Genomic DNA, 27,628 nt, shown 5'->3' on the forward strand with positions numbered 1-27,628 from the left:
GGAAAATGAACTGCAAAAGTCTGACAAAAGATTTCCTTGTCAATTAGTCCCACTGGTTACTCATGTGAACTTGCATTCTGAGCAAAATATTCTGATATTCTGTAGGTGAAACATAATTTGAAGGTATTTTTAAATTTAGTTCTTTCAATTGTGGTTGCTTTGCATAACTTTGTTTTATATGCAAATACTTAAAGACCACAGCAAGATTTTCCTTGATAAGTTTTGCATTTCTAAAAATTAGTTGTCTGAATCTGAACTAGTTGTTATTTGACAGTAAGAGAAACTTCTAAGAAGGAATTTAGTTCATCTTAAATGCCTACTTTAAGAGAAAATTAATTGCTTTCAGAAGTACCTGTTTATTTCCATAGCTTACACTAGAAGGGTGTCCAAACTAGATCCAAAGTTCAGCAAGATTAATTCAACGTTAAATGTTTAAAATCCTCCAGTGAAATGGCTTCTTGTTTCCTTATTAAATTGCAGGGGTTTGATTTGCATTTAAAATGTTGCTAGCTCTGGTAATTGTTTTGCTTTTATATTTATTTATTTTTTTTTTAATCATTCAATGACCAAAAAAAACCCAAAACATAATGAAGGACTTTGCCTGAGTATTTTCGTGGCCTTTAGCCCATTTGGAGATTTGGAGTGTGGTGATTTTGCTCCAGACAGAACGTGGGGGTTTACCCCAAAAAGGGTAAATAACCAAACTTACCCAGAATTTGAAAGTTATATGAAAATAATATTTATAACAGTAAACAAAATATAAAGGGTCATAAATATATACATACATATAACCCAGCAATTGTTCAGATCCCCTGGACAAAGCCCAGACTCTCTGGGACAAAGCCCAGAAGGCTGTTGCCAGCTAACAAATATTATTTCTCCCTGTCCCCGCCACTGTTCTTACCATAATGCAAAAAAGGTGAAGAGCAGAAAAGCAAGCAAAGTGCAGGAGAGAAAGGGGAAAAGAAAGAAAGAGGACCAGCTGTACTTGCACTTCATATTATATAGGAATTTGTGGACCAATAGAATGGGATAAAGATATCTTGCAATGTCCTGTTCAGCCCCTTGGGGATCGTCTGGCCCTCTGGACTCTCAAATTCTCTGGAAAACCTTTTATTTCCAATAGTATTAGTCCTAAACCTATAGCACTCCTTCCTGAGCTTTTTTTTAGTTGTATTAAAGCTTCTGAGGTGAGAGCAACATCTATGTATGCAGTAGTCAAGATGTAGACAAGCCATGAAGTTTATAGTGTTGTGTATGCTTTTCTGACTCCTCTTATGACACCCAGATGGCACAAGAGTTCAGGAAAAGCTATTTACAGTAAGGAGAGTTGTAAAAAAAAATGGGAGAAGCAGTTAGTAGTAGATCATGACGCATCATTCTACATTATCTATTATTTATATCTCTTTAGAAAATTTACTGTATTTCTTATTTCTCACTGTCCTTTGATCTGATGCACATTTATGTCCTGAACATCTGTCTAAACAATTTGCATTGATATGACAGATTTTGCCTTAATAGTTTTAAAATACCTAATGTCAATCAGTTCTCCAAATGAGAAGCTAACTTCTTAAACTAACTCATTGAATTATTACTAGTAAATATGAAGTTCTGCTGAAATGTGGGCTCATCATTGCAGATTGTCTACTGTAGTAGCTCTCATTTATCATGAGATTGGGAGGTCTGTCATGTTCTTGTAGCAGCTATGATGGATCTGTACACTCTGTAGAAATATTTGCAAGATGCAGAGTTTTGTGTAGCAGAAGCCAGCTTTGATTCAGAGAATATTAGGGGTTGAAAGGGACCTGAAAGATCATCTAGTCCAACCTCCCTGCCAGAGCAGGATCACCTAGAGCAGGTTAGACGGGAATGTGTTCAGATGGGTTTTCAATACCTCCAGAGAAAGAGACTCCGCAACCTCACCTGGCAGCCTGTTCTAGTGCTCTGTCACCCTCCTTCCTTCTGTTCGCATGGAATCTCCTGTGCTTCAGGTTGTATCTACTGATCCTTGTCCTATCATTGCACGTTTCTGAGACGAGCCAGTTTCCATCCACCTGACACTCTCCCTTCATGTAAACATTAATAAGGTCACCCTTCAGTCTCCTCTGCTCCAAGCTGGAGACCCAGCTCCCTCAACCTTTTCTCATAAGGGAGGTGTTCCACTCCTTTTATCATCATTCCTTGTGATACTCCTCTAGAAAAACTGTGAGTCCCTTGTTCTGTCTTACAAATAATCTCTTTCTGATAGCTGATGTAATTTTCTATCTTTCAACTGAGTGCTGTATATAGATATGATCAAGTGCTGCCATACCTGTAATCAGGAACAGACAGCAGTTATACAGCTGTATTTCTTAAATGGCTGCAATTGTGTGAGCCAGTTAGCAGTTAGCCAGTTAGGTTTTGGTTGCAGTTTGGCAGCTGGAGATATCCCTGGTTTGCTAAAAGGTAAATCTAGAGGAGAAAACAAAGTTGAATAGCTGCTTCCACAGGGATTTGTCATAGAGCAGCTTTTTTGTGCACAGTCAGATTTATCTTGGGAGAGGTGACACCTAATGGTAGCAGTTTTTCCTCCAGACCTGGTATGAGTAGCATTAGCCTCAGATATTCAGGGTGATTCAAGGATTCAGGTGTTCTGGAAAACTACATGAAGTTGATCCCCGAACATAAAATCTCCATTCCTGATTGCTAAAATTTTCTGTGTTTAGCTATCTTCTTCCATTCTTCGCTCCCATTATACAAGCAGGCTCAACGTTGACATGCAAGAGGGTGGAGGGGAGGGTATCTGTATTTATTGATGCTGGACAGAAGACCTGCAAATCCTTAGACTGGTTCTGGTGACTTTGCACTCACAAACTTCTGGGAGACTAGCAGGATCCACCTTTGTAAATTTAATCTCTTAATGCAGACAGCTGTGTTCATGAATTGGCATGTATTTCTTCTCTTGGGAGCCTGTTCTAGCTATGCATGTACACATGCTCTGTCCCTTGAAACTCAATGAAAGGACCTTTCTTGGCCTTTTCCTGTAATAGCTAAGATGTGGAACTGAGTGTAGTGATCAAAAGTCCTTTCCAGTGGTGTAGTAGAGACCAGAAACATCCTTGTGTGTTCACATCAGGGAAAATACTTCTAATATCTTCAATTTTAGCTCTCCTGGGCCCTCAGTCTCTGAAGGACTTTGTGCTTTAGTCATTGTGTCCCTATTTCCAGTCTGTTTAACCAGGTTGTCTCATTACTCAAAGCCTTTGGTCCCTGGAGAAAGGGAGCACATCAGTATCTTGAACTTCTGGGCTTTCTGGAGCATGTGCCAAAACTTTCAGTGACACCTCCATGTGTTATATGCAAATGATGATGCTCAATTTAATACTTTTTTTTTTTTTTTATATAAGTGGCTGTTAGCTTTGAATTTCCCCTGCTGTTGTAGAACACCAAAGCTGTTCTACTCTTTACACTGTCAAGATTGTATGACAAGGTCAATCCAGATATTTATATTTTTTTAGGAAGATGGTATTGAAAATATCACCTTCATTAGGAGTTTTCTGGGCCTTTTTTCCTATCAAGCTTCATATGTCTAGGGCAAGAAAAGGGCTAGTAAGAATAGCATATGACAGTACTTCAAGACTCCAGTATATCTACATTCAATTTATCAAGGCATTCATTTCAGGAAAAATAAAAGATGTCCAGTCTGAAACAGAGACTCAGACTGTTGAGATCTTGTCGTAGCCTTCAGACTGGTAAGGAGAGAAAGGACTGGGAGTACATCCTAATGGCTCATGGATATCTTAATTGCTGTCAGCTTTAAATGGTAGGAAAGATACATCCAAAATCAGTACGTAGTTGGTAACTTAAGCCTAATCCTAGATGATCATATAAAGATTTCATAGCTGGTATCCTCAGTGTTGCCACACACAGTCATGGCAACACCACTGAGGTGTTTTCATCCCTCCGTGCTGAGCAGATTACTTGAACAGAAATATCTTGTTCTTTGTCGGTGTTAGAATACATGTGAAACTGATTTTGGTTTAAAATGTATGACTCTTTTTCTCTTTTTTTTTTTTTTTTCTTTTTTGTATTTTTTTTTAGGATTGGATTTGTTTTCATTTTAAATACAAAAGAAGAAGTTGATGGAAATGAAGATGCTGGAATAGCTCTTTGGAGAACTTTTAATTACATTGTAGAGGAATCTGACACCTCTCAAGCCTTTACCTCAATAATTAATGTTAGTTCTTTCACAAGAAATCACCTTTTTTTTTTCTTTTTTTCACATTTCTTTTCTGTATAGTTAGAATTTTGCTACCTTGTGACAACATGATGCTTTTGCATTTACTTTACATGAAAGTAAAGCCTTAAAACCATGCTGTAAGATAATTTGCAGAAATACTTTCCTCTTCTGAAAACCAACTTGCTCTTGTCATTTTACCTGTCTACAGGCTTTCTTCAAGACTGTAAAAAGGTAGATGCATGCCTTACAGCTTTTAATATTTTCTTGTAGAAAAATGGTTCTGTATTTGTGTTAATGTCATGTGCCCAGCTTTGTGTTCTTTATCTCTTGGAATACAGGCATTTTAATAGCACTTTCACAATCCTATAAGCTTTGAAAGACCTGTGTAGTGTAGAAACCTTCTATAGTGTAGAAAATGAAATAGCGTAAGGTAAGTTCTTTTTCGGTCATGCTGAAGCTGTTTGTGAGTGTACAAAACAAAAATATTGTACCCTTGCAACTTTTATGAATGAGACAGATTTTCTGTGTGAGGGAATTCAGGCTCATGTGAAGACAGAAATTTCAGAGATGAGAGATAAATGGAGGGAAAAAAAGTGAGCAGTCTGTGTGAAGTCTCTGCAGGCAAAATTGTGTTGCAGAATATGGTAACATTTTTATCTTGCTTTTATTTTTTGTTCTGTTCAGTGTCTAGAAACTAATGTCATGGGCAAACTTGGAGAGTGTAAGATGAAAAGAACTGAAGTACCTAGGAGTACTTTGGAAGAGAAATAAAAATTCACAAGTATTAGGAGCTGGCATGCATGTGTGACCATTACCCATGAGCCGATCACAAAATAGCAATTTAGTGTGTTTTATAAAATGAATTCCTTTCTTTGCTTTGTTTCATAAAAAAATAACAAAACCAGAAGCAATAAAATAAATGTTTGAGGTACTCAGGACTATATAGAAAAATGTAGTGTCATTTGAAAAGAAACTGATTGAATAATTTTCTCTTCAAATTTCCTTGGTATATTTGATGAAAGTAATAAAATTTTATGCTGTAGGGATAAAGTATCACGGACTAATTCAGGCTTGGATTCATCCCATATAGTTTCAGTTAACTACCCATGGTTAGGTAGTTTATAGTGAGAATTTAAATTCCTTCTCTAATCAGTGGAGAGAAATAATCTTTCACATTCAGCTCACATAAGTATATTTCCTTTGCCACTTCAGAGTTACACTAAAGGTATAATAATAGAATAATCAGAATAGTGTGCTGATAACACATGATGCATATGTGTGGTACTGGTTATTATTAAAGCAATATAAAAGCTGCAGTATAGCAATAAAAGAAATACGAAAGTATACTGTTACAAAATATACTAGTGCATTAAAACATATGTATTTATTATTTACTTTCACTAATTTTATTCAATTATGATTGGCAATTTCTTCCTTATTTTTCTGTTACAATTTTTTACAATAGATGTACCATGAAGTGAAAGATGGAAATGTTCTAACAGTAAATCATGTGAAAAATGTTCTTAGAAGGGAATATCCCCATGCTGATGTTCAGAGTATACTGGATGTTCACTCTGAATACGACGAAGGGAGGAAGGTACGTTGGAAGTAGTCTGGTAAGGAATACTACAGTAGACAACTGATTGCATTTGTGAAGCTAAAAGATTGGTAAATGTTAAAGCAAGTAAACATGGCATCTTTGAGTCAAATTTTTCTTTAGCCAGCATTCAGTCTTTATAACTCTTAGTACTTAAATTTACTACTGCCTGCTACATTCAGGAGCACAGTATTCTTTTCTAGTAAGCACGTCAAGGTGTCTCTCACTGCAGAAGTCTGTCTTCTAGCCAAATCATTGTTTCCCTTAATTGTGCTTTCTGGTTATAATTTCCTTTGGGAAAGACAGCTACAACTTTTGATTTAAAGGTTATAAAGAAGACATAATTGTATCTATAATGGATTATGTAGACAATTTTCTGCTGAAATATATATATATACAAATACCATTTTTTCCATGTGTCTTCAGCAATGCCCTCTATACAATCTTGTGCTTCTGACACATGCCGTCCATTTTCTTGATTTCCTTTTAAAATTTGTTATATTATGTGTATTATGTTCCTTTAAAAAGGTGCTTCTATGCAGCCAGGCAAAAAGGTGCTGTTTGCCTTACACTGCTTGTCCCTCACTGAATTCCATGGAAGATTCCAGTAGAAGGGCAGTTTGAAACTGCACTGGAAACAACTGGGTATGCTGAGGGGAGAAAAGCTTCCCACAGAGTATTAAAGGAAGAAAGACAGCCACCAGGCAGAAGTCCCTCTGTACAAGCAGGGACAGTGACACTGTAATGAAGATCAGGGAAGAGACAGTGAGATGGCAGAAAGGTGGATGCGTAGGTACAGCCATAGAGATTGTAGCCATCCAGAAAGCGCTGCTGAAAGAAAACATGAAGGGATGCAGATCAGGAAGGGAGAATTACTTACAGTACACTTTTATTTTCGCTTGTCCCCCTGATTTTTCTCTGAGGAAAAATCAGCTTGTCCTACTTTCTTATTGAGTAAGGCTTGGCTTCTGAACATAAAAGCTTTCTGAGTTTTCCAGGAGTGCTCTCTCTGGGGACAATGTCTAGGTTGATCCATCTGAAACTACAACTGTCTTACAGTCCTTCTTCAGTGTTACTTACTTTTTATTTTGCTTAACATTCTAGCAAAAAATGCACATACATAGGTCTGTAATTTCTTGTCTCATTCTGTTTGACAAATGAGTCCTATGTGTCCTGATCAGTTAGGGATAGGTGATCAGTTGGACTTGGTCTTGGAGGTCTCTTCCAAACTGGTTGATTGTGTGTGATTCTGTTTGGTTTCCAAATGTTCCCTCCTTTGTCCCTGCTTCTCACAGAAAGGTGTGACAGTGAATAGTGCCTGGAGATTAGAGTCTATTGTCTCCTAGTATTAGTTTCATTTTTTGCTACAGTCTGCTGCAGTGTGTTTAATCCTGTGATATTTCTGATCTGTTCAGGCAGGAGCAATCTTTTATAAAAAGACTGGCCTGGGTCCATTGCCTCAAGCTCTGTTTAATGGTGTGCCCTTTAACAGAGCAGAAATGAATGCTGCAGAGTTAGAGACAGTTATTCTTCAGAGGATTATTGATGCCACTGGGTTCTTCCAGAGGGCAGTGTTCACGGTATGTTTAACATTTCTGAATGAATCCAAGATGAAATATTTGGCAGCGAATTGTTTAAGTCATGTTTATGTATTTATTTTTTTTTTATAATGAGATGGCTTGAAATTAATAATATTACAACTGAAATTACACTGTTCCATTAATTTGCTGTCATGGTTTTGAAACAGTATATTTAGATTATACAAGACTGAAGGATCAGCTATTGAATGTTACAATCAGAAACTAGGAATGTACTGAGGTTATTTACTAAAATATGTGTGTCTAATACTTTGAAATACTGTGTTATACTTAAGATGGTTTTGACTTGACATTGTCCATAACTTGGTGTATATAGAAGCTTTAACTGAAAGACTGTACAGATACTTGGGTCTTTGTTTCTCTTGAAGATGTAAAAGTACAGATTTACTTTTCTTTTTTCTCTTACTACAGGGTTTGTTAAATGATCATATGAACGCAGTGGATTTTCTTATGGATCAGCACAATGTAGTTTCCCGTATAAACCCCACCATACTTGGAGCAGAAAGAAGATACGTACATTTCAGGCCCACATCTGGTAAATACTTTTCCTGGCTTGGTGGTTGTTGTGATTTTCCTTTGAAGTCTAACATGTTGTGGTTTATGTTTGCAGTTCCATTCGATGTGGAAGACTTCTCTACTTTCTCCTTTTTGGACTCACAAGATAAAACTGCTGTAATTTCAGACAACATGAAGTATGTAACCAGAAAAGGTATATTCCATTTCTACATGGGTTTTACATATAGGGGAGGGTTATTTTTATTTATGTATTACAAATTATTGAAATTTGCCAGTAAAATATCTAAAGTGAGTATCCCAAGGATCTCATGTAAAAAAAAAAAAACAAGTTCTCAATATTCCAATATATGCTTTCAGGACTAGATCACATCCTAATATAATAAACTATAAATAACAGGGCAGTTACTTTAGGTTTAGTGCTTCTGAAATTGGATGGATGTCATGGGTAGTTATTTTTTGTTTTACAGACATGAAACTTAAAAGCTTTGCAAGGATTCTGCAGCTTCAGACAGATTCAGTTTTTACACTAATATAGTTTTACTTGAGGGTATTAAAGAGAGTATATTCAGTTTTCAAGCAGCTCTTAGTAGCAGCATGTGAAGAATGTATGGTCTGTGTAGTATCTATCAAAATTAGACATTTCTGCAATGTAAGGAATGACTGATTTTATTTCATATTTATTAGCATTCAGTATCTCTTTATTTTTCCTTTACTTAGATGGTTTAATTTTTATGTGCAAAGTTTTATCTCTCTGGAGAAAAGAAAAAATACATATATTCTGATGAATTATCACTCATATATATATATTCATCTTGCTAAAACTTGCACTTTTATGTACATTTGAAATGTTTTTAATGTAAAATGTTCTTATTGCATATGCAAATACCTTCCCTTGGAGTTAGAAGAAATTTCAGTTACCACAGGGGGAGTCATAACAATACATGGAAATTTGCAATAAGTCTGTACCTTGTTAACTTCTAGGAGAAGACAGTTAACAACTGCTCATTTACGTCAATCCATAAAGAAGCAGAATAATGCTGTTAACAAAATCATGCTGTTCTTTCAGTAATTTTTCTGCAGTAGTAACAGTTTTTACTTGTTCCATTATCTGAAAGAAGTGCCATAAACTTACATTTCTTTAGAATAAAATTACTTAGCTCAATTCGATTCTCTGTCTACAGCTATATTCGATTCTCTATTGTACAACCACAGGGATGTCCCAGCTAGTTGTCAGATGATGACTGGCTTTCAAGATGTGGTCTTATTTCTATGATTTGTCTCTCTTGTGTAAAACCCATAACCTTTAAGCTGGAATCTACATTTCAAATCTCTGCCCCCAGTGTCTACACTGCAACAACACTTAATAAAAACAACCTCTTCCTAGAATCTCAACAGAACCTTGTAAAACTATATTCTATATTTATTAACTTTTAGGGGTTATGTGATAGGCTTGAGTAAACTGATATTTGTCTACAGATTATTTTTCATATGCCATTGCCTATCTATGAAGAGTAAAGAACAGAAGGCTATGGGCCAGGAGACAGGAAACTTTCTGTGTACACACTTACATGGTTGTTTACTTTCTTTGGACTGTATCTGATATATTCCTGTTCATGCTCAGAAATGGTAATTTTTGTCCTACTTTTGGCCAAAGGACTCTGCCTTTGCTGCCAGGGGAAGTGAATGACCTAACTCATGCATTTTTGTAACTACTTCATCCTTTTCATTTCTGGCTGTACGATGAGCTTTCATCCAGTGTTCCTAAGAAACCTCTGGTAAAGCAGAGCTTGCTTATTATTTAGGGCCATCTTGTTTCAGTGGTGGAACAACAGATTGTCTATTTTAGTGACTTGCTAATATTGATATGTTGAAGTACCTCCTAAGAATTTTATTTCAATTCAGAGGGCAAAAGATTCTGATGTGGTGAAGATTAGTCTGATGGTTGAAGTCAGCAGTCAGACATGTGAACTTCAAAATCTCAAGCAGGAGTAATTCATTATTCATTTCTTATCAGAAGATTATCCAGAATGTAAAGCAAGATAATCTTTAATTTTCAGATGAAGATGGATTATATGCTGTTACTATCTGGATTATTGCTGATTTTGATAAGCCAGCTGGGAGACGATTGCTCTCTAATGCCTTGAAACACCTGGTGAGTTTATGGCTGGTTTTATTAAAATAATAACAATAATAATGAATGTGTTCTTAACAACGCTATGCACATTCAAAATTACACTCCTAAATAAAGGTGTAACTATACTTTTCTTGTGGGTCAGGTGCAGACATAAGAGGCTGTGTGTTCATTTTGCTCTACTGTACTGCAGCACTGGTGTCTTACAGGCCTGTAAATGATAATTTGGTTCTTCAGCTCCTAACACTGAAGGCAAACTGTGATGCTGTGTGTTAGAATGGTGATTTTTCTTCCCAATTATAGACCTTTTCCCCTGAAAAAAATGGTCACTTCATGGCCACAGCTATGTCATATGATACAGAACACTGCACTGGTCTTGTGCTGCCTTCCTAGCATAGTTTTTCCAGCCAGGATGAAATTTCTGACCATTACTCCTTGTTACATTCTTTGCCACTGCCAAGAAGAGTTTGGGCCTCTTATGTTTTTCATTTCCGCTTCAGCTGTTGTTAGTTGCTATTAGGATTCTCCATAGCCTCCGCTTTGCTGGACTGAGCAAACCCTGTTTCTGCAATGACTTCTCATAGACCTCTAACAGTCTTGGTAGTCCTTTGCTGAAGCATCTCTAAGCATCTTAACATCCTTACTGCACTGATGGGACCAAAACCAGGCCACAGCAGTGCAAGTGCAGCCTCACAAGTGCTGAGTGAGGGAAAACAAGAACTTTCCTTATCTGGCTTGCCATGTGTCTCCTAACATAGCCTAGTATGCCTCCTGTCCTCTTCTCAGTGAGAACATGCTTCTCAGGAACAAAGTACACATTTTCAAGCTTTTCAAATGAGTGTTTTTTACAAAAAAAAATTCTCAAGGGCTGCAATTTGAAGTTTGCAGTTTAAGTATGTTGATTATCAGTGATTTTGTTCCTTATTTTTGTATTCTTTACTGCAATAGAGTCCATTTACCTTGCCTTCAGTTAGTGGTGCTATTTGATCCTACCTTAGAGTCATCACTCCCTCTAGTAAAATTGAAATGGCTTCACTGATTTTAACAATTGAAAGATTTTTCCCAGTGATTAACATTTTATACTTAGTTTGATAGCTTTTTGAAAAAGAGAAAAACATCTACAAAACTGGTTCTGAGGTCTGTAAATGAACACTTGTGTATGCCTCTTGTTAAAAATACAGTCCAGCAGAATGCTCAAGAGCAATTGTTCTATTTCAAAAGAATAAATCTGCTTAAAATGTGTTATTAATGAAGATTTACCTATTTATAACATTTCTTACTCCTAGTTGAAGTTCTGAATTGATACAGGTTTTCTAAAGACAAATAACTGCCAAAGAAATAAATAATTAAGGACATTTCATGGAGTTATAATAGATATGATTACATTAGGTAAAAGCAGATGGAACTGCAAAATTATGTATTATTCTGTATTTTTCCTTGCAGAAAATGAGCAGTCATGCACGTGTTGGGATTTTGAACAATCCATCATCAAAAATAAAGGAAGATAACACAGCTATTGCAAGAGGAATCTTGACTGCTTTTCTCACCCAAAACAACAGCACCTTAAAAAGTTTCCTCAGTAAACTTAGTAAGGAAGAGACAGCCAAATCTCTTGCTGCTGGAACTAAAATTGTGAAATTCCTCATCCCAGTGAGTGCAAATTAAATTGGACTGCTTTCTTTTTCATTTTACATGCACGTTATTGTAAAGAGATGTCTCAAGCTGAGCCAAGGGGAGTTCAGGCTCGAGGTGAGGAGAAAGTTCTTCACTGAGAGAGTCATTCGCCATTGGAATGTGCTGCCCAGGGAGGTGGTAGGGTCACCATCCCTGGAGGTGTTCAAGAGGGGATTGGACGTGGCACTCAGTGCCATGGTTTAGTCATGAGGTCTGTGGTGACAGGTTGGACTCAATGGTCTTTGAGGTCTCTTCCAACCTTGGTGATTCTGTGATTCTGTAAAAGTGTTTGGCCAAATGCTGTGGGGTTGATAATCCTTATATAGTTTCTAGTCAAGCAAATCTGGATTTTTGGCAACTCGCATTTGATGGAAGAATAAATAATTTCTTTGAAGGAAGAAAATGAGGATACTGAGTATAGATACAGGATTACTGGGACAAAAATGATTACATTTTTCATTGTTGATTTTTATTTTTTTTTTATAGTGCTTTCCTAATTAACATTACAATATTAATGTTTGTTAGGAATGAAGATTTAAGTAATTGCTTTTGATTTTCTGTTGTGGTTGTTGAGTATTAATAGGCGCAGGCTGAAGCGGTTGAAGTTAGTGAGGATTTTATAGTTCTGGCCAACATTTTCTGATGTGTTTCTATGAAAATTCATTGGCTTAAAATATAAATGTTTCTAATTTCAAAGTTCACAGGCAGCATGGAGCTGAGATATTTAACAACACCTGTAAACTACAATTTTTCTTTCAGGAAGAGATGTAAATGGTAGTATTTTAAAACAGTAATATTTTGAATCCTCTGGCACCACAGTGGAAAATGAATTAGCTGATTTGGGTCATGCTCTTACTGCATTGTCTAACAAATTTTGGAATACATAAAGGTAGCTATTTAAGAAGTGTATGCACATTACTAATAGATTCTTTTAGATACAATTAGTATAACAAAATAAATTTGCTTGATCCTTACATTTCTAATGAAGAAATACTTAACAATAGAGTATCACAGTATAACTTAGGTTGGAAAGGACCTCGAGGATCATCGAGTCCAACCTATCAACACAGACCCCATGACTAGACCACGGCACCAAGTGCCACGTCCAATCTCCTCTTGAACGCCTGGTCCAGGGATGGTGACTCAACCACCTCCCTGGGCAACCCATTCAAATGACGAATGACTCGCTTGGTGAAGAACTTCCTCCTCACCTCGAGTCTAAACCTCCCCTGGCTCAATTTGAGACTGTGTCCCCTTGTTCTGGTGCTGGTTGCCTGGGAGGAGAGACCAACCCCTTCCTGGTCATAACCACCCCTCAGGTAGTTGTAGAGGGCAATGAGGTCACCCCTGAGCCTCCTCTTCTCCAGGCTAAACAATCCCAGCTCCCTCAGCTTTTCCTCATAGGGCTTGTGCTCAAGGCCTCTCACCAGCCTTGTTGCCCTTCTCTGGACACATTCAAGTGTCTCGATGTCCTTCTTAAACTGAGGGGCCCAGAACTGGACACAGTACTCAAGGTGCAGCCGATAATTTTGACAGATTAGACACAGTCCTTTTGTAAGCATAGCAAAATCTCCAGCATTTTTTTTCTGCTTTGAGCACTGTATGTCTTACTGGATTAGATTGGCTTCTCCAAAACATGTTTAAGCTGTATTCAATGATAACATTAAAAACAAATGTTAGGTTTTTAGAGTATTAGGGAATTTTTTTGTCTTTTTCCTAAAAGTGAGAGTACAGTTCAGTTGTTAACAGAGGAGGTTATTTTCATGAAGCTCTGTGCTGGATTTTAGGAAGGTGCCTAATCCCCAGCTCAGCTTTGCTCTTACAGGTATTTACAGTTGCCCAAGGGTGAAAATTGCACACTAGCTAATTGGGTGACCATGGCTCCGCACCAACAGTCATGTACTGACACTGAAGCTGAGGTTGTTTTATTTTGATTTTTGGTTACCTCATAACTTGAAGAAAATGTTTGATTACCTCAGCTATTACATGATTTATTTTTGTAATACCACCATCTCATGCTTTACCTTTGCTTTAGGGAATGGATGATAATACTTTTGAGAAAAAGTACAATACTCTAGGATTGGATTTAATTAAAACTCACCAGATGTTCTGCCAGGAGGTTCTTAAGCTGCTTCCTGGGCAAATGGCTGTTATAAGCAATGGCAGGGTAAGTAAGAAATTAAGTTATCTCTAAGTCTTTTTTATTGGTTATTTTTTTACTTCCTGGAACTTCAGTTTCAAGCTAAAAACAGGGCATGATATTGATTTCCCACTTGTTCAGCCTCTTGTTAGAGAAGGGTATGAATGTTCATCTTGTTTTTCACTTGGTTTTATTCCTAACTTGTTTATTAGCTCTGTTCTGCTGAAGGTACTATGTATGTCTGTCATTCCCACAGCTATTTAAGGTAATCTGACAACGTTCTCTAAATAGGCTAATATTTGATATATTACTAATTAAGAATAATTTTTGATCCTAAAGTTACCTGTATTTTATACATCTGGGATGAGATAAAGTGCTGTATATATAATAAAAAAGCAATTACTTTCACTAGGGTAGTATTTCAAGCTCTAGAACACCAGATTGCTTATAAGTATCAAATTGTTCTATAGTCTTAAATCTTAATTTTCAAATTAAAGTATAGTTGTGGTGTTGTTTCAGTTTCTTGGATGTCTATTGTGAAATCAGTAGCTTTCATTTTGATTCAAAATACAGTGTTTGGTTCAGTGTTTAGTACTTATAAGGTACTGTCATTAAAATTACAAATACAATTTACACAATCTACTCTTTGTGTTAACCCTTTTCTATTATCTGCTTATTACTTCATTATTATATTATTATTTTTATATTATTATTTTTAAATTATATCATTTTATTAGATTATTTTATTAGATTATATTTTATTATTTTATGATTATATTATATGATACTATGTCAGCATCTCACTAGTAGGAACTCTTTAAATTATGTTCTTGGTCACTCTTGTGCATCCTAACTGGCTTCTGATACGCAACTGACATACCATGAATGAACCCAGAGGAAGTGGGTTTGTTGCTAAAGCATGAAAGAATTGTTGGCTTTTCCTGTGTGAAACCCCTGCCCTCTTAACTGTGTACACAATGTTATTTTATAAATGGGTTATTGTTTTCCATGCCTAAGACAGCTCAAATGATGTCATATTTTAAGTTTTGAGGCAATAAGTTTCTCAAAAATACTTGGATCAATTTGATAATGTATATTCATCTATCTGAAAGTATTACAATTTTAAAAGATCACTTTTAAAGAAGACATGGGATATCCTTCATTTCTGTCCCTCTTTTCTACCCTTGCCATTTCTACCCTTTTATCACTGGTTTTGTTTTTAATGAGTAATTTTTTTCTAATTATGATTCTGACACTAGGTATTCCTGTATTTCATATATGATCAAGATTAATTAAAAAATCAGAAGTAGGGTTTTGTTAGATAACCTCTCATTTCTGGGAAGCAGTTGAATTTTGGGAAAGAGGCATTCAGCACCAAACTTTACATCATGGCATTACTACATCCTGGGAGCCCTGTAGGCTCTTGAATTTGATTTGGGTCATGTAGCCTGCTGTCAGACTATGAGTGGAAAATCCAAACAATATCCTCAAAGCTTTTTTTGAGGGACTTCATACTTTTCTTCAGGCATCTGAAAAACACAGTATTTGTTTCTTGTCTCTGGATAGCTTACATTTCTTATAATTTGCTCTTTTCTGCCTTTCTATCCATTCTGCTTCTGAGAAGCCTTGAAAAGTCACGATCATGTTCACAACTCAATGACTAAAAAGTGTGCTAGACATAGTAATTTGAATTTCAGTTGCAAATAATATACCTAACAGTCATTGACTTAGACCTGTTGTTTTTAAATAGTGTACTCCTTTACATATAAGGAAAAATACCATGGTTATTACCATGGCAGCTGTTCATCGTGATTGGTAACGAACTGTAATTGCGTAGCCGTAAAAACACAATCCTGCATAGTTACCATGCAGTCCATACTATATAGTTAATAATATTGAGGTATATAGGGCCTGGGGGTGGCATACTGAATATTGTGCATTCATTTACAATTATTAGTATTTTTTTGGCTTACACAAGAAATGTTATTGGGACATTGTACACTTAGTGGTATTTTTTTTTCCCTCTATCTGAGGTGCTGGGTCCTTTAGATGAAAGTGAATTTTATGCAGAAGACTTTAATTTGTTGGAAAAAATAACATATAGTACCTCAGCAGAGAAGATTAAAGCTATTGTCAAAGAGATGGGAAACAGTAGTAAAAGGTAAAATTATTTTGCATTTTGAGACTTTGTGATATGCTGTCTTGTTCATTGCCTGTGACAAATTAATAGTCCTTTTGCATGGGAAATAGGAACAAAGAATCAAATATAAACTCAGTGTTCTTCCTATTATATAGTTATATATTGTCTACACTCAGTGTTTGTTGTTTGCATACTATATGCTTGCTATCCTCATGTTTAATGTCTGAGTACTTCTACATAGACTGTTTTAACTCATTTCCTTTTCAGTATTTCCCTGTCGGACTCACTATACTTTACCTACTCCAACCCTTGCCCTGTTTCCTAGAATAAATGGTAGATCTGCTAATTTTTTTATCACTTTTGGCTTGTTATGCCATTTAACATAGTTTTCCACTGTGTATATAAAACATGTATGTTGGGTTTCAACTGCATGTGTCATTTACCCTGCTGCTGGCAACCTCCTGACAGCCTATTTGGTACCTTGTGGTTACAACACAGAGCAGAAAGAAAGTCATGCTGTCCTAGTCAAGAGACACGAAACCTGTTATCGTTGGTCATATGAGTGATGAGACTTAGGCATAAAAAGTCACTACATGTCCAAAGAATCTCACCTCTCCAACTTGCCTCCATAACATGTGTAGCTCTGCTAAATTACTCCAAATAGTGTATCTGCTTTCATTGTGCTTACAGTCAAGAGGTGAATACAGCTAACTGTAATCATAAGCTTAATAAAACCCAGCACATTTTAAAACCACCATAATATCTGAGAGTTGATACTTGAAGTAAGAAAGTGCATTCTTCTGGGGAATTGTTAGAAAAGGAGCCTGTAGAGGTGTGGTCAGATATGGTACTCCAACACCCTGCTAGACAACTTTCATACATCTGTAAATCAAAGTATAAAGATGAGTTCTTGCCAGTGCTTCATCTAAGGTTCTAGGGGATTTGTACAAAGAGTGAAAAACTTTATTTATTTTTTTTTACAAATCAAGCTACTTCCAGTGCCTTTGTATCATTTCTCTTATCCAAAAGGTCTGGCACAACTGGAAGAATTGCTACCAAACATCAAGAGGTAGAACTATCAAGGAGATAAGTAGTGAGGCACAAAATATATTTAATCAAATATGAAGACTTAGTGAAACTGAAACAGGACTACTAAGATTTCAAAGAAAATTCCAGTAACAAAAACCAAAACAGTTGGAAGATGTGGCCAAGTACATTTTAAACTTGGTCAGTATAAAATATGAAAACATGGCACTTTAAGCCATGGTGAAGTGGCCATGGTGTGTTGATGGTTGGGTTTGATGGTCTTAGAGGGCTTTTCCAACCTTAACTCTTCAATGATTTATGTCTGTTCCTTGATGTTTGCACAATGAGCAAAACCTGCAAAACAAAGGAATAAGGAATGATCAATTTCATCAAATTGTACCATGCAAACTGTGAGGCTGAATGGCAATTCTGCTAAATCAACATCAGTTAATTTTAAGAAGCATACATTTCACAAGAGCTAAGGCAGTAGTGGTTCTTGGGTATTGTCATGCTAAAGTTTTACTCAAAGCTTCAACTCTTAAGGTGATAATTATTTTAAAGAATCCAGATTGGGGATACAAGCTTTTAAAACACCCCTTACACAGGCAGGCATACATTAAAGTGTGAACGTTTTACTCCTTTTCTAATGAAAAATAAATCAGATGTGCTTTATTTAATACAGTGGCAGTGATTTGATTATGAAAATAGATGCCCTACTGTCATCTTTACCTAAAACAGAGATGAGACAAAATGCTGAATTCCTGAAAGAAGACCACAGGTAAGTTCTGTCTGTCATGGTCATGCACTTAATGTACTTAAATATTAAAACTAGAATGCATTGTTGAATGCATAAGGTCTTTGGAAACTTGAATTAAGCACTCCGATTATAAAAGGAGTTGCTATTGTTGTATGAAGAACCTGTTCGTCTGCCTTAGTGTCAAGCTCTTAATCTCTTTTCTTAATAAATTGATTAGTAGCACTGAATGATTTTCTAGCCTTACCCCTTGCTGAAAAGAGTAAATTGTAATAGCAGTGATAATCTAGAGTTAGAAAACTTGGGAGTCGATAAACTTACTAAACTGTTAGAAGCAATTTCACAGAGTAGAATGAAGCCCTCATGAATTCATTAATGTAGAAAACAAGAGTACAACTTTTGCTAAGCCACAGGCTGCTATATGCAGCAGTGCCATACTTCACCACAGCTAATACTACTGGATTACATTCAAATGCAAATTAATAGGGCTCACTGGATTCTAATTCCTTAGGAAAAACTGATCACACTATTATCAGCTAACAGATTTACACTTGTCAAGCTTGTATTAGTGTGCTTGTGTTATGGCTCCTTGGCTTTCTGATCCTAGGTTTAGAATGTGACTGTACCCTAAGTGTTGTCTACTATTGTTAATGAATGAGACTGAAGTACTACACGAGATGTGCATCTGTGAATCCTGTCTGCTCTGTAATGGAATACTAGCCATAGGTGGTACAATTTTAAAATGACATGTAATAACACAAGAATGATGATCAAACCAAAAATTTTTGTAATGCTGTTTCCAAATCCCTGTTCATTTTTATTGTTAGAAGTGCTCTAGTGTGCTGTGCTTATGGGCTGGTCCTCTTGTTGAAAATACCAGACGTAAAATCAGTAGTGTCCTGTTAAAAGTGGATGACACCTTTTCCAAAGTTATACTAATAACAATCAGTACTATGCTACTACCAGACTGGATGCAGTTTGATTCACTAATGATACTCAAATTTCTAGGTATATTTTTTGTGGGGGGGAAAAAAAAAACCCACAACAGAATCACCGAATCACCAAGGTTGGAAGAGACCAAACATTCCATATCGTGTATCTACAGCACATGATTTTTTTTTATTGCTGTTCATGTTTAGCTTTCCTAGTGATAACACAGGGAGCAATAATGATTACTGCTTGAAAGGAGGGAAGCATCTTCATGGGCAGTAAAATCTAAAGTGTCTCCTATATTACAGATCTGTGCCTAAAAATGTTTATTTCCACAAATTCAGTTTACAGTTTTCATGTCTCTTTTGTTTAATTATTTTTTTCTTCATTTTTTTACAGCGTGATAAAAATTAATCCCCGAGAGAATGAACCGTTCTATGATGTTGTTGCTATTGTGGATCCATTGACAAGAGAAGCACAGAAGATGGCTCATTTATTGATTGTAAGATGGAGGTTATTTTATTTTATTTTAATTTGCATATTTGTAGTTTAATTTTTACTAACATTTTTCTTATTCCCATGAACGCTGTAGTAAAGGGGCAAAAAATCCTCAGGTTTTTAAAACTACGGATTTTTAGTTATTGAAATTAGTATTTAAAACCTAGGGATGATCTAATTCATCATCGAGGTACCTTATTTCCAATTAAAATCCAGATGCTACATGAACCAGTCCTCTTAAAAGTGAGTCCATAAATGTTCTTTATTGTCAATAGAAGGAAGAAAAGGAGATTGTCTGCGTAATATAGAGGGAAAGGATGTCCCATCTCAAAATCTTAAGAGGCAAATGCTTCTTTCTATTAAACCAAATCACCTTAGTTTTCCAAGGTACCTAAATGAGGTGGTCTAAATCTGACCTGCAATATCATCATAAGAAGATTGGACTATAAACCTTTCAGCTCTTGGAAGGGTATTTCTAGGCTTATTAATGCTACCAAGTATATCTAGAAGTCTTCCATTGTGTGTACCTATTGATCACCTAAGGAGAAACTGTCCTAAAACATAGTTCCTAAAATTATTTTCTTTTTTCACTGGCTGCAGAATATCATTCTACCTGAGGTAGCTTTATAGTTTCCCATAAAAATGTAAATTTTTTGTCTTTTCTTTATGGTCTGTTACAATTTTGAAGCCTGTAATTTGATTTCTGCTGCATCCTGGTTTATATTTTTTATTGCAGTAATTATGAAAGTTTCATAAATTCTTACATTGCTTTTTTTCCCCCTCCCATTACCATACCCTTTTTATGCCTTTTGTATCAGATGCTGAAGGATCCACTCTCTCTTCATCTCTAATAGTGAAACATTGTTAAAAATGCATGAAAATGCTGAAATACTAGCTTTTCTCCAGAACCAGGCCTTTCAGTTCATCCTTCTCAGTTAAAATGAAAGCCTGATATAACCAAATGAAAATATTTTCACTTTGAAATTGACTGGAAACTCCAGCCATTCAGCTGGAAGTTCCTATTATGGTATGTTCCTTTAAGGATCTTGTAGCTCCAGGAGAGCTATGAAGAATAGAGAGGCCTTCATTTCCTCCTAGTGCAGCAGGTTTCTTAATAAGTAGTGTCTTCTCTTATGCATATCTAGGCAAATGACTCCCATGGTGACCAAGCTGTTCAGCCACAGTAGATCCTTCTTGATTCAAAGGAGCTGTAGTCTTACTCAAGAAGCCAGCCCTTAAGAGAGAATAATGAAATGCTCTTTAAAATAAACAAATCAGAAATATTTTAACATAGATGAAACTTTTTAATGAAAAATAAAATGACCTGAAGATGAGGAAAATAAGAGGTATCTAATTCTTTAGAAAGCCACCACAGCCTGGTGTGCATATGTATCCAGCAAGCTCAAAACTTGAAGTTTCTAAATGGGGGCCTTTCTGATTATCTTGCTATATACCTAAGTGACCTAAATACTGAAAACTTTAAGCCCTAGGCTATATTTATATTTGAAGAATCTTCTTCTGAATAATATAATTGGTTTAGTGCCCAGTATATTGGATGGTAACTATTCATAGTACAAACCAATACCTGAAGGGATCCTACAGGAAGGACGGAGAGAAATTTTTCATAAGGGTGTCTAGCAATAGGACTAGGGGGGATGGTTTCAAGCTGACAAAGAGTAAATTTAGACTGGATCTTAGGAAGAAGCTCTTTAGACTATGAAATAGGTTGCCCAGGAAGGCTGTTGATGCTTTCTCCCTGGAGGTGTTCAAGGCCGGGTTGTATGAGGCTTTGAGCAGTTGAGAGGCCCATGGTGGAGAGGTTAGAATAGGTGATCTTTAAGGTCCCTTCCAACCTAAGCCATTCTACGATTCTGTTAAAATTTGTATAGTAACTACCACAGTAAAGCACATGATCTTGCCCTGGTCCATATTGAATATGCCTGCGTTATCACAGGATGTTAGGGGTTGGAAGGGACCTCCGGAGATCAAGTCGAACCCCCATGCTAGAGCAGGACCATGGAACCTAGCACAGGTTGCACAAGACATATATAGACAGGGCTGGAAAGTCTCCAGAGAATGAGACTCCACCGCCTCTCTGGGCAGCCTGCTCCAGTGCTCTGTGACCCTCACAGTAAAGAAGTTCTTCTTCATGTTGAGGTGGAACTTCCTGTGCTGCAGTTTCGATCCATTGCCCCTTGTCCTATCACAAGGCACAAGTGAGCAGAGGCTGTGCCTTCCTTCCTGACACCCAGACCTCAGATATTTATAGACATTGGTCAGATTCCCTCTGTCTTCTGCTCTCCAGACTAAATAGCCCCAGGTCTCTCAGCCTTTTTATCACAGCAGAGATGTTCCAGTCCCTTCATCATCCTTGTAGCCCTCCATTGGACTCTCAAGTAGATCCCTGTCCCTCTTGAGCTGGGGAGCCCAGACTGTTATGATTTATTTCTTTTTCACCCTGTTGAAAGCTTGCTGTTTTGTGTCACTTAATAGCCACTTCAAAGAAATCTTTTGGTAATTTTTAAATATAGCCCAAAAGTTATTCATATTAAATGGAATTGAGAGTGTGTGAACAGATATAGGTAAATTATAATCTAAATTTTGCTGCTTAGTCTGAGAGGTAATTTATGGACAGTATCAAGGTATGAGTCAGAGCATGGATGAGAGCAGAACCAAGGCTTTTATCTGTTTCTAAAGTATATGCTGGACTGTGCTATAAGAACTGCTCTATATCCTCTCCAGCAGGTGGCAGGTACAAGTTTTCATATAATGCATGTTCTCTTTTTTCAAAAAGTTTGGTCATAGATGTCAGCATTTCCAGTCAAGGCAACAGTCACTGTCTGTCTAGCCGTAACTTGACCAAAGCTGAACTACATCAGTTCTCAGTGGAATGTATGAAACACCTAACTAGTCCTGAAGTTATGAAATATTATACATGGTGCCACTGAACAAACTACATATCCCCTAGCCTAACTGCTTTATTCCAGCAGTATGTAACTCTTGGAATCACAGAATGATCAAGGTTGGAAGAGATCTCAAAGATCATCAAGTCCAACCTGTCACCACAGACCTCATGACTAAACCATGGGACCAAGTACCACATCCAGTCCCCTCTTGAACACCTCCAGGGATGGTGACTCCACCACCTCCCTGGGCAGCACATTCTTTTCTCTAGTTCCCGTAACTGAAAAAAAAATGTGGAGAGAAAAATAAAATCTTTTCCTTCTTTTTTTATTCTAAATTATCTTTTGCCTTTTTGTTTGTTCTTTCTGTCTTCAGAGAGAAACTCGTATTCCATCCCTGAAATGACAGCAATCTCTCAAGGCCCCCCTTCTGGTAATCTAGTCAGATTCCCTGTATAGCGGAGCCCCTAGGACTTACTTTTGTCAGCTTGAAGGAGATCTTTTCATTTGTTTTTTAAATCTAATCTTAAGTGGTTGACTGCAGATCACAGATCATACTGAGCTTTTGGAGTAGCTAATTAGCCTGACTGTTAAACTCAGACTTGGAATTGCAGATTTTTGTTTAGCTCCAAGCTGTAAGCATCTTCGCATCATTTTGGGAGTTCTATTGAAGATTCTCTTATAAAAGTTTGTTTTCAGTGTGGATATTGATATTAATGGTGATGTTCACAAACAGTTCCACCTGACTGATTGAATAATGCTAGTTTACTGAGTTAATGCTTTTCAGATCAGTTGTAGTAACTTAGTTTTTTACAACATGACTGCACATGGTTTAAACTATTTTCAAGCCATGTAAACTGAAGTAATTCAAGCATTTGTTACAGTCTGAAATAATCTCTGAACATCTCCATACTTTTATTTGCATTTTTTTAATTACAGTAATTTGACTGAACTCTTTAAGTGCCTTGCTATAAAGACTTTCCAGTCTTTTCATGTCTTGACTTAAATGCCCTGGCTTTTGGTGTCCTCATAAGCCCTAAAGAACAGAGCTGAGTGCAGTATCCTGGAAGGTGCATTGTTGGAAAACACAGAGATAGTGCATTCTTGTCTTATTGGCTGTTTTCTATTTAAATTGCTTTGCAAGGTTAATTAAGGATGGTGTTATTCTTTTGGCTACAATACTGTGTTAAATTTTATGGCCTGTTGATGACCATCTGATCTCAATGCCAGGAAAGGTTATGAAATAGGTCATCCTGAGTGCCATCATGCAGCATATACAAGACAACCAGCTGATCAGGTCCAGTCAGCATGGGTTTATGAAAGGCAGGTTGTAGGAGAAGGGCTGAGCCAAGCTTAATTGTGTGAAGTTCAACAAGGCTGAGTGCCAGGTCCTGCACCCAGGTGGAAACAACGCCATGGTAAGCTACAGACTTGGGGATGTGTGGTTGCAAAGCTGCATCTTGGAGAGGCCCCTGGGGGTATTGGTTAACAGTCAACTGAATATGAGCCAGCAGTGTGCCCAGGAGGACAAGAAAGCCAACTAGAAACATAGTAGCCAGCATGAACAGGGAGGTAATCATCCCCCTGTACTCAGCATTGGTGAAGCCACACTTCGGGTACTGTGTTCAGTTCTGGACCACTCACTATAGGAAAGATACTGAGGTTCTGGAGTGTGTCCAGAGAAGGGCAGTGAGGCTCATGAAGGACCTGGAGCACATGGCCTATGAGGAGCGTCTAGTGAGCTAGGGTTGTTCATTGTGGAGAAGAGGAGGCTGAGGGGAAACTTCATTGTTCTCTACAACTACCTGAAAGGAGGTTGGGTGAGGAGGGGGCCAGCCTTTTCTCTTGTATAACAAACAACAGGACTAGAAGAAATGGTTAAAAGCTGCACCAGGGGAGGTGCAGGCTGGATGCTAGGAAATACTTCTTCTCAGAAAGGATTATCAAATATTGCTATGGTCTGCCTGGGACAGTGGTGTAGTCACCATCCCCGGAGTTGTTCAAGCAGCATGTGGACATGGTTTAATGTTGACCCTTCAGTGCTGGGTCAAAGGTTGGTCTGAATGATCTTCAAGGTCTTTTCCACCCAGACACATTCTGTGACTTTGTAGCTGAGATCATACCTCAGTCATTTCATTCTGCACACAACCACCTACCAATGCATATTGCTGAAGTAGAATTCTTACTAATGGGATGAGATTATTTTGTCTTGTTTGAAGATAAACTCCAGTACATAATTTGGACGCAACATCTTTAATGTTAAAAATTCTCTGTGTGTTTTAGCAGATGAGACCAGATAGCACTGGGTTACAAATGCTTTTTTAGTCTGAAGATAGACAGATCATTGTATAGCTGAGCTCTGTTTTAATTATGGTCTTTAATCCACGTCATGTAATACTTTCACCTCTTATGCTTTTGGTGCTGTTGAGGTTCTTGTTTCCTGCTTCTTCACTTGTTCTCACTCTACGCCATTCCCTAGTCTTTGTTTTTTGCTGAGTGGTTTTTCAGGTGACACAAAGGATAAGAGTGATAAACTGTACAAGCAGATCAGGTCCCTAGGACTATATAAAGTTGTAGCACTAGCTACTGAGTGGAACTGAGGAAAGGGAGAAAAAGAACAGTTACAATAGAAAGATTTCAAGGACGACAGTTGTTTTGTCTTTTTCCCATTTCAGTAATTTTTAGATCCTCAGTGGTTTCAATATTTTGACTTATCTTTAATATCCTGGTTGTTTTTCTCATAATATCCGTAAGAGTAGACACAGCTGCTTTATGCACTCAAATAAGCACTTCAGGTCAGAAACCACAGAAATAGAGATAACTTGGAAAAGATTTTTATGAGTGCTTTAAAGAAATTAATAACTTCATTAACTTTAAACAAAGTAGATTGTCCTAATATTATGGTTCCTTTATAACAGCATCCAGAAGATTAATATTTTTAAAATTAAGAAACTGAGAAAGAAGTAGAAATATTTTAACTTACTGGAATGTTTGGAAGTTAATTGAATAGTTTAATGCATCATTCATCTTGGCTGACATTTTTGTGTACAGCAATTTTAACAGAAGCAAAAGTCATTGTTTTAAGATTGGTTATTGGAAGAAAGGCACATGTACTTAGAAGCTTTAAAATCTTCAAGAAAACACAATATAAGAAAAGTGATAATATAATTTACTCCAGTATTGGGAATTTGGGATAGCTGGTCTTGAAAGAACTGCATCACTATTGGGAAATGACATTTTGACTGTGAAGAATATCATGTGCTAAATCATGCAGTTTTAGAAAAGGTCAAATCTTTATTTGGAATATCTGACAGCATCCCTTAATATACAGATATATTTAGAACTTTAAAATGTTTGAGATTTCTACTGAAGCTTGAGAAATGACAGGATGTTGCAAGGATAACTAGCTTGTTTCAAAGTTTGATTAGCAGGAACAAATTTATGTAGTACAAATTTTTATTTCTTTTTTTTTTCTTCCCCTGTAGGTACTCAAAGATGTTATCAACATGAAACTTAGGTTGTTTTTGAACTGCAGATCCAAGTTGTCAGAAGTGCCATTGACAAGGTAAGTAGTTCATAGCTTTTCATAAGTGTATTATCTTGCTTGTGTTTGGAAAGAAAACATCCTTAGCACCGTATATTCTCTTAAAAAGTAAACAGTGGTTTGTGTTTCTGGATTCTTTTGTGGCACTAGTTATTTGCTTTGAATGTAAATTGAGTGCTACCAAAGCAATTTGCATTTGTCAGGAGAAAAATTCTAATTCTAAGGTGTCAAGCTTGGGATCACAGGGAAGTGTTCTTGTCCATCAAATGCACTTCTCATAAACAAACTGTGGGTAAATGAGTAGAGAGTCTTTTATGCCTGGGGGAACTTGCAAGAGGGAGATTGTGTGCTTAACTTGGTCAGTTCCTACAGTCTCTCTAATGGATATTACAGATTAAGTTCACTGGAATTCATCTGAGTAAATGCACGGTTTGCATCTGAGACGTCATTCTAATTGATAAAGAAAGTATCTGCCTTAAATTGGAGTTCAGAGTTCACTAATTTGATTTTAGATATTTACATAGAAGCCAGCTCCCCAGAAAGGGTTACTTTCCCTCTAAGAGCAAGGTTTAAGCATTGCCATTCATTTGGCAGGTATTGTATCCGTAATCATTATGAGAGAGACATGGTAGCCTGGATTTTGCAGGTGTTGGTGCCTGCCTGGTTCATTCCCTGTGCTTGGCAAAGGTCAGAGGAAGAGGTTTTCTGGCATCATTTAGAGAAACTTCAGACCGCGAGCCGCGAGGCAACTGCATCAGCACCGGCCAGCTCTGTGATGTGCCGAGATCTACAGAAGAGAGAAGGGGGCTCCCGGAGCCCCAGGGAGGCTGGGAATGGGAGGTTAGGGGAGGCAACCCAACTCAGAGTCTCTTGCGAAGGTGCCTGAGAGGGCAGCATGGCCGGGGGCATTCCTGGAGAAGCAGAGTCTCTCAGACTGCAAGCTGCGAGGCAGCAGCCTTCTGGCTCCTTGGAACCCAGCGAGTGGGGCGTGAGAGGGAGGGGGCATGGTCAGACAGCTGGCAGCGCCTGGCCATTAGTACAGGCAGGTTAACAGGCAAAGGGAGTGCACATAGTGACAAAGTGTACCCCATGGACTCCTTTTGAATTAGCTCAGTAGTTGTCAGGAGCAGGACATGTGGGCAGGACACAAGGTGCTTCAGTTTTACTGAAGGCATGATGGTGGCTACTCGGAGGAGGAAGACTCTGCTCTCTGCTCCCACAGTTAATGGCGTAGCCAGGGCAGGAGTTGGTCGCTGTGGCGAACTGCTGATCAGATTGCAAAAGATGGAGAATTAACTGTAGTGGGTTGGGAGACCAATTGTCCCACCACAGGCAAAGAAAGACTCAGACAAAATGGATTGCAAAAAAAATGGTGGAAAGTTTAAATGGAAAAACAAAGTTCTACAGGAAACCACAAGCACCGTGACAAAGAGAGAGATATCCCAAACTATACCCAAGAACATCCCATCCCCACCTGGGGGTACACCCAACCCCCACCCCCACCCCAGGGCTCTTTCTCCCCCCCCAGCCCAGCCTTGGGCCTGGGCAGGCCCAAGGGAGGCAGCTCACGCCATTTTACCCAGGCAGCGACGAGGGAGGAAAGAGAGCGAGAGGACCCCGCGCTCGATGTTTTATAGGGGAGCAGGGTATTATAGGTGAAATACCTGGCTTCCTGTGACCACCCATTGGGCTGGGCCCCCTTTTGGAACATCCCAGGTGTGGCCTGTGCAGTGGCGTCAGGGCTGGCAGCCAGCCTAAACCACCAGAGGTGCTGAGAGAGCTGGCAGATGAGCTGGCCAAGCCTCTCCATCATTTTTCACCAGTCCTGGCTCACTGGAGAGGTCCCAGATGACTGGAAGCTGGCCAATGTGATGCTCATCCACAAGAAGGGCCGGATGGAGGAACCTGGAAACTGCAGGCCTGTCAGCCTGACCTCAGTGCCAGGGAAAGTGATGGAG

At 37.8% G+C, this 27,628-nt stretch overlaps 1 protein-coding gene across 4 annotated transcripts in view; it reads left to right on the forward strand.

The window, feature by feature from the left end:
- Positions 1-27,628, forward strand: part of UGGT2 (UDP-glucose glycoprotein glucosyltransferase 2) — a 101,763-nt gene that overhangs the window by 38,353 nt on the left and 35,782 nt on the right. For all 4 annotated transcript variants that reach the window (XM_068168158.1, XM_068168312.1, XM_068168232.1 and 1 more), the window contains exons 15-26: positions 4,081-4,216; positions 5,685-5,816; positions 7,232-7,396; positions 7,826-7,949; positions 8,025-8,123; positions 9,988-10,082; positions 11,505-11,711; positions 13,771-13,902; positions 15,909-16,036; positions 17,724-17,819; positions 19,125-19,227; positions 25,612-25,691. In XM_068168158.1, coding sequence (XP_068024259.1) covers positions 4,081-4,216; positions 5,685-5,816; positions 7,232-7,396; positions 7,826-7,949; positions 8,025-8,123; positions 9,988-10,082; positions 11,505-11,711; positions 13,771-13,902; positions 15,909-16,036; positions 17,724-17,819; positions 19,125-19,227; positions 25,612-25,691 — 1,497 coding nt within the window. The remainder of the gene's footprint in view (positions 1-4,080; positions 4,217-5,684; positions 5,817-7,231; positions 7,397-7,825; positions 7,950-8,024; positions 8,124-9,987; positions 10,083-11,504; positions 11,712-13,770; positions 13,903-15,908; positions 16,037-17,723; positions 17,820-19,124; positions 19,228-25,611; positions 25,692-27,628) is intronic.

This window comes from Melanerpes formicivorus, unplaced genomic scaffold (genome assembly GCF_026170545.1).
Source record: "Melanerpes formicivorus ecotype bairdi unplaced genomic scaffold, bMelFor1.0.p_v2 SCAF_1, whole genome shotgun sequence".
NCBI lineage: Eukaryota > Metazoa > Chordata > Aves > Piciformes > Picidae > Melanerpes > Melanerpes formicivorus.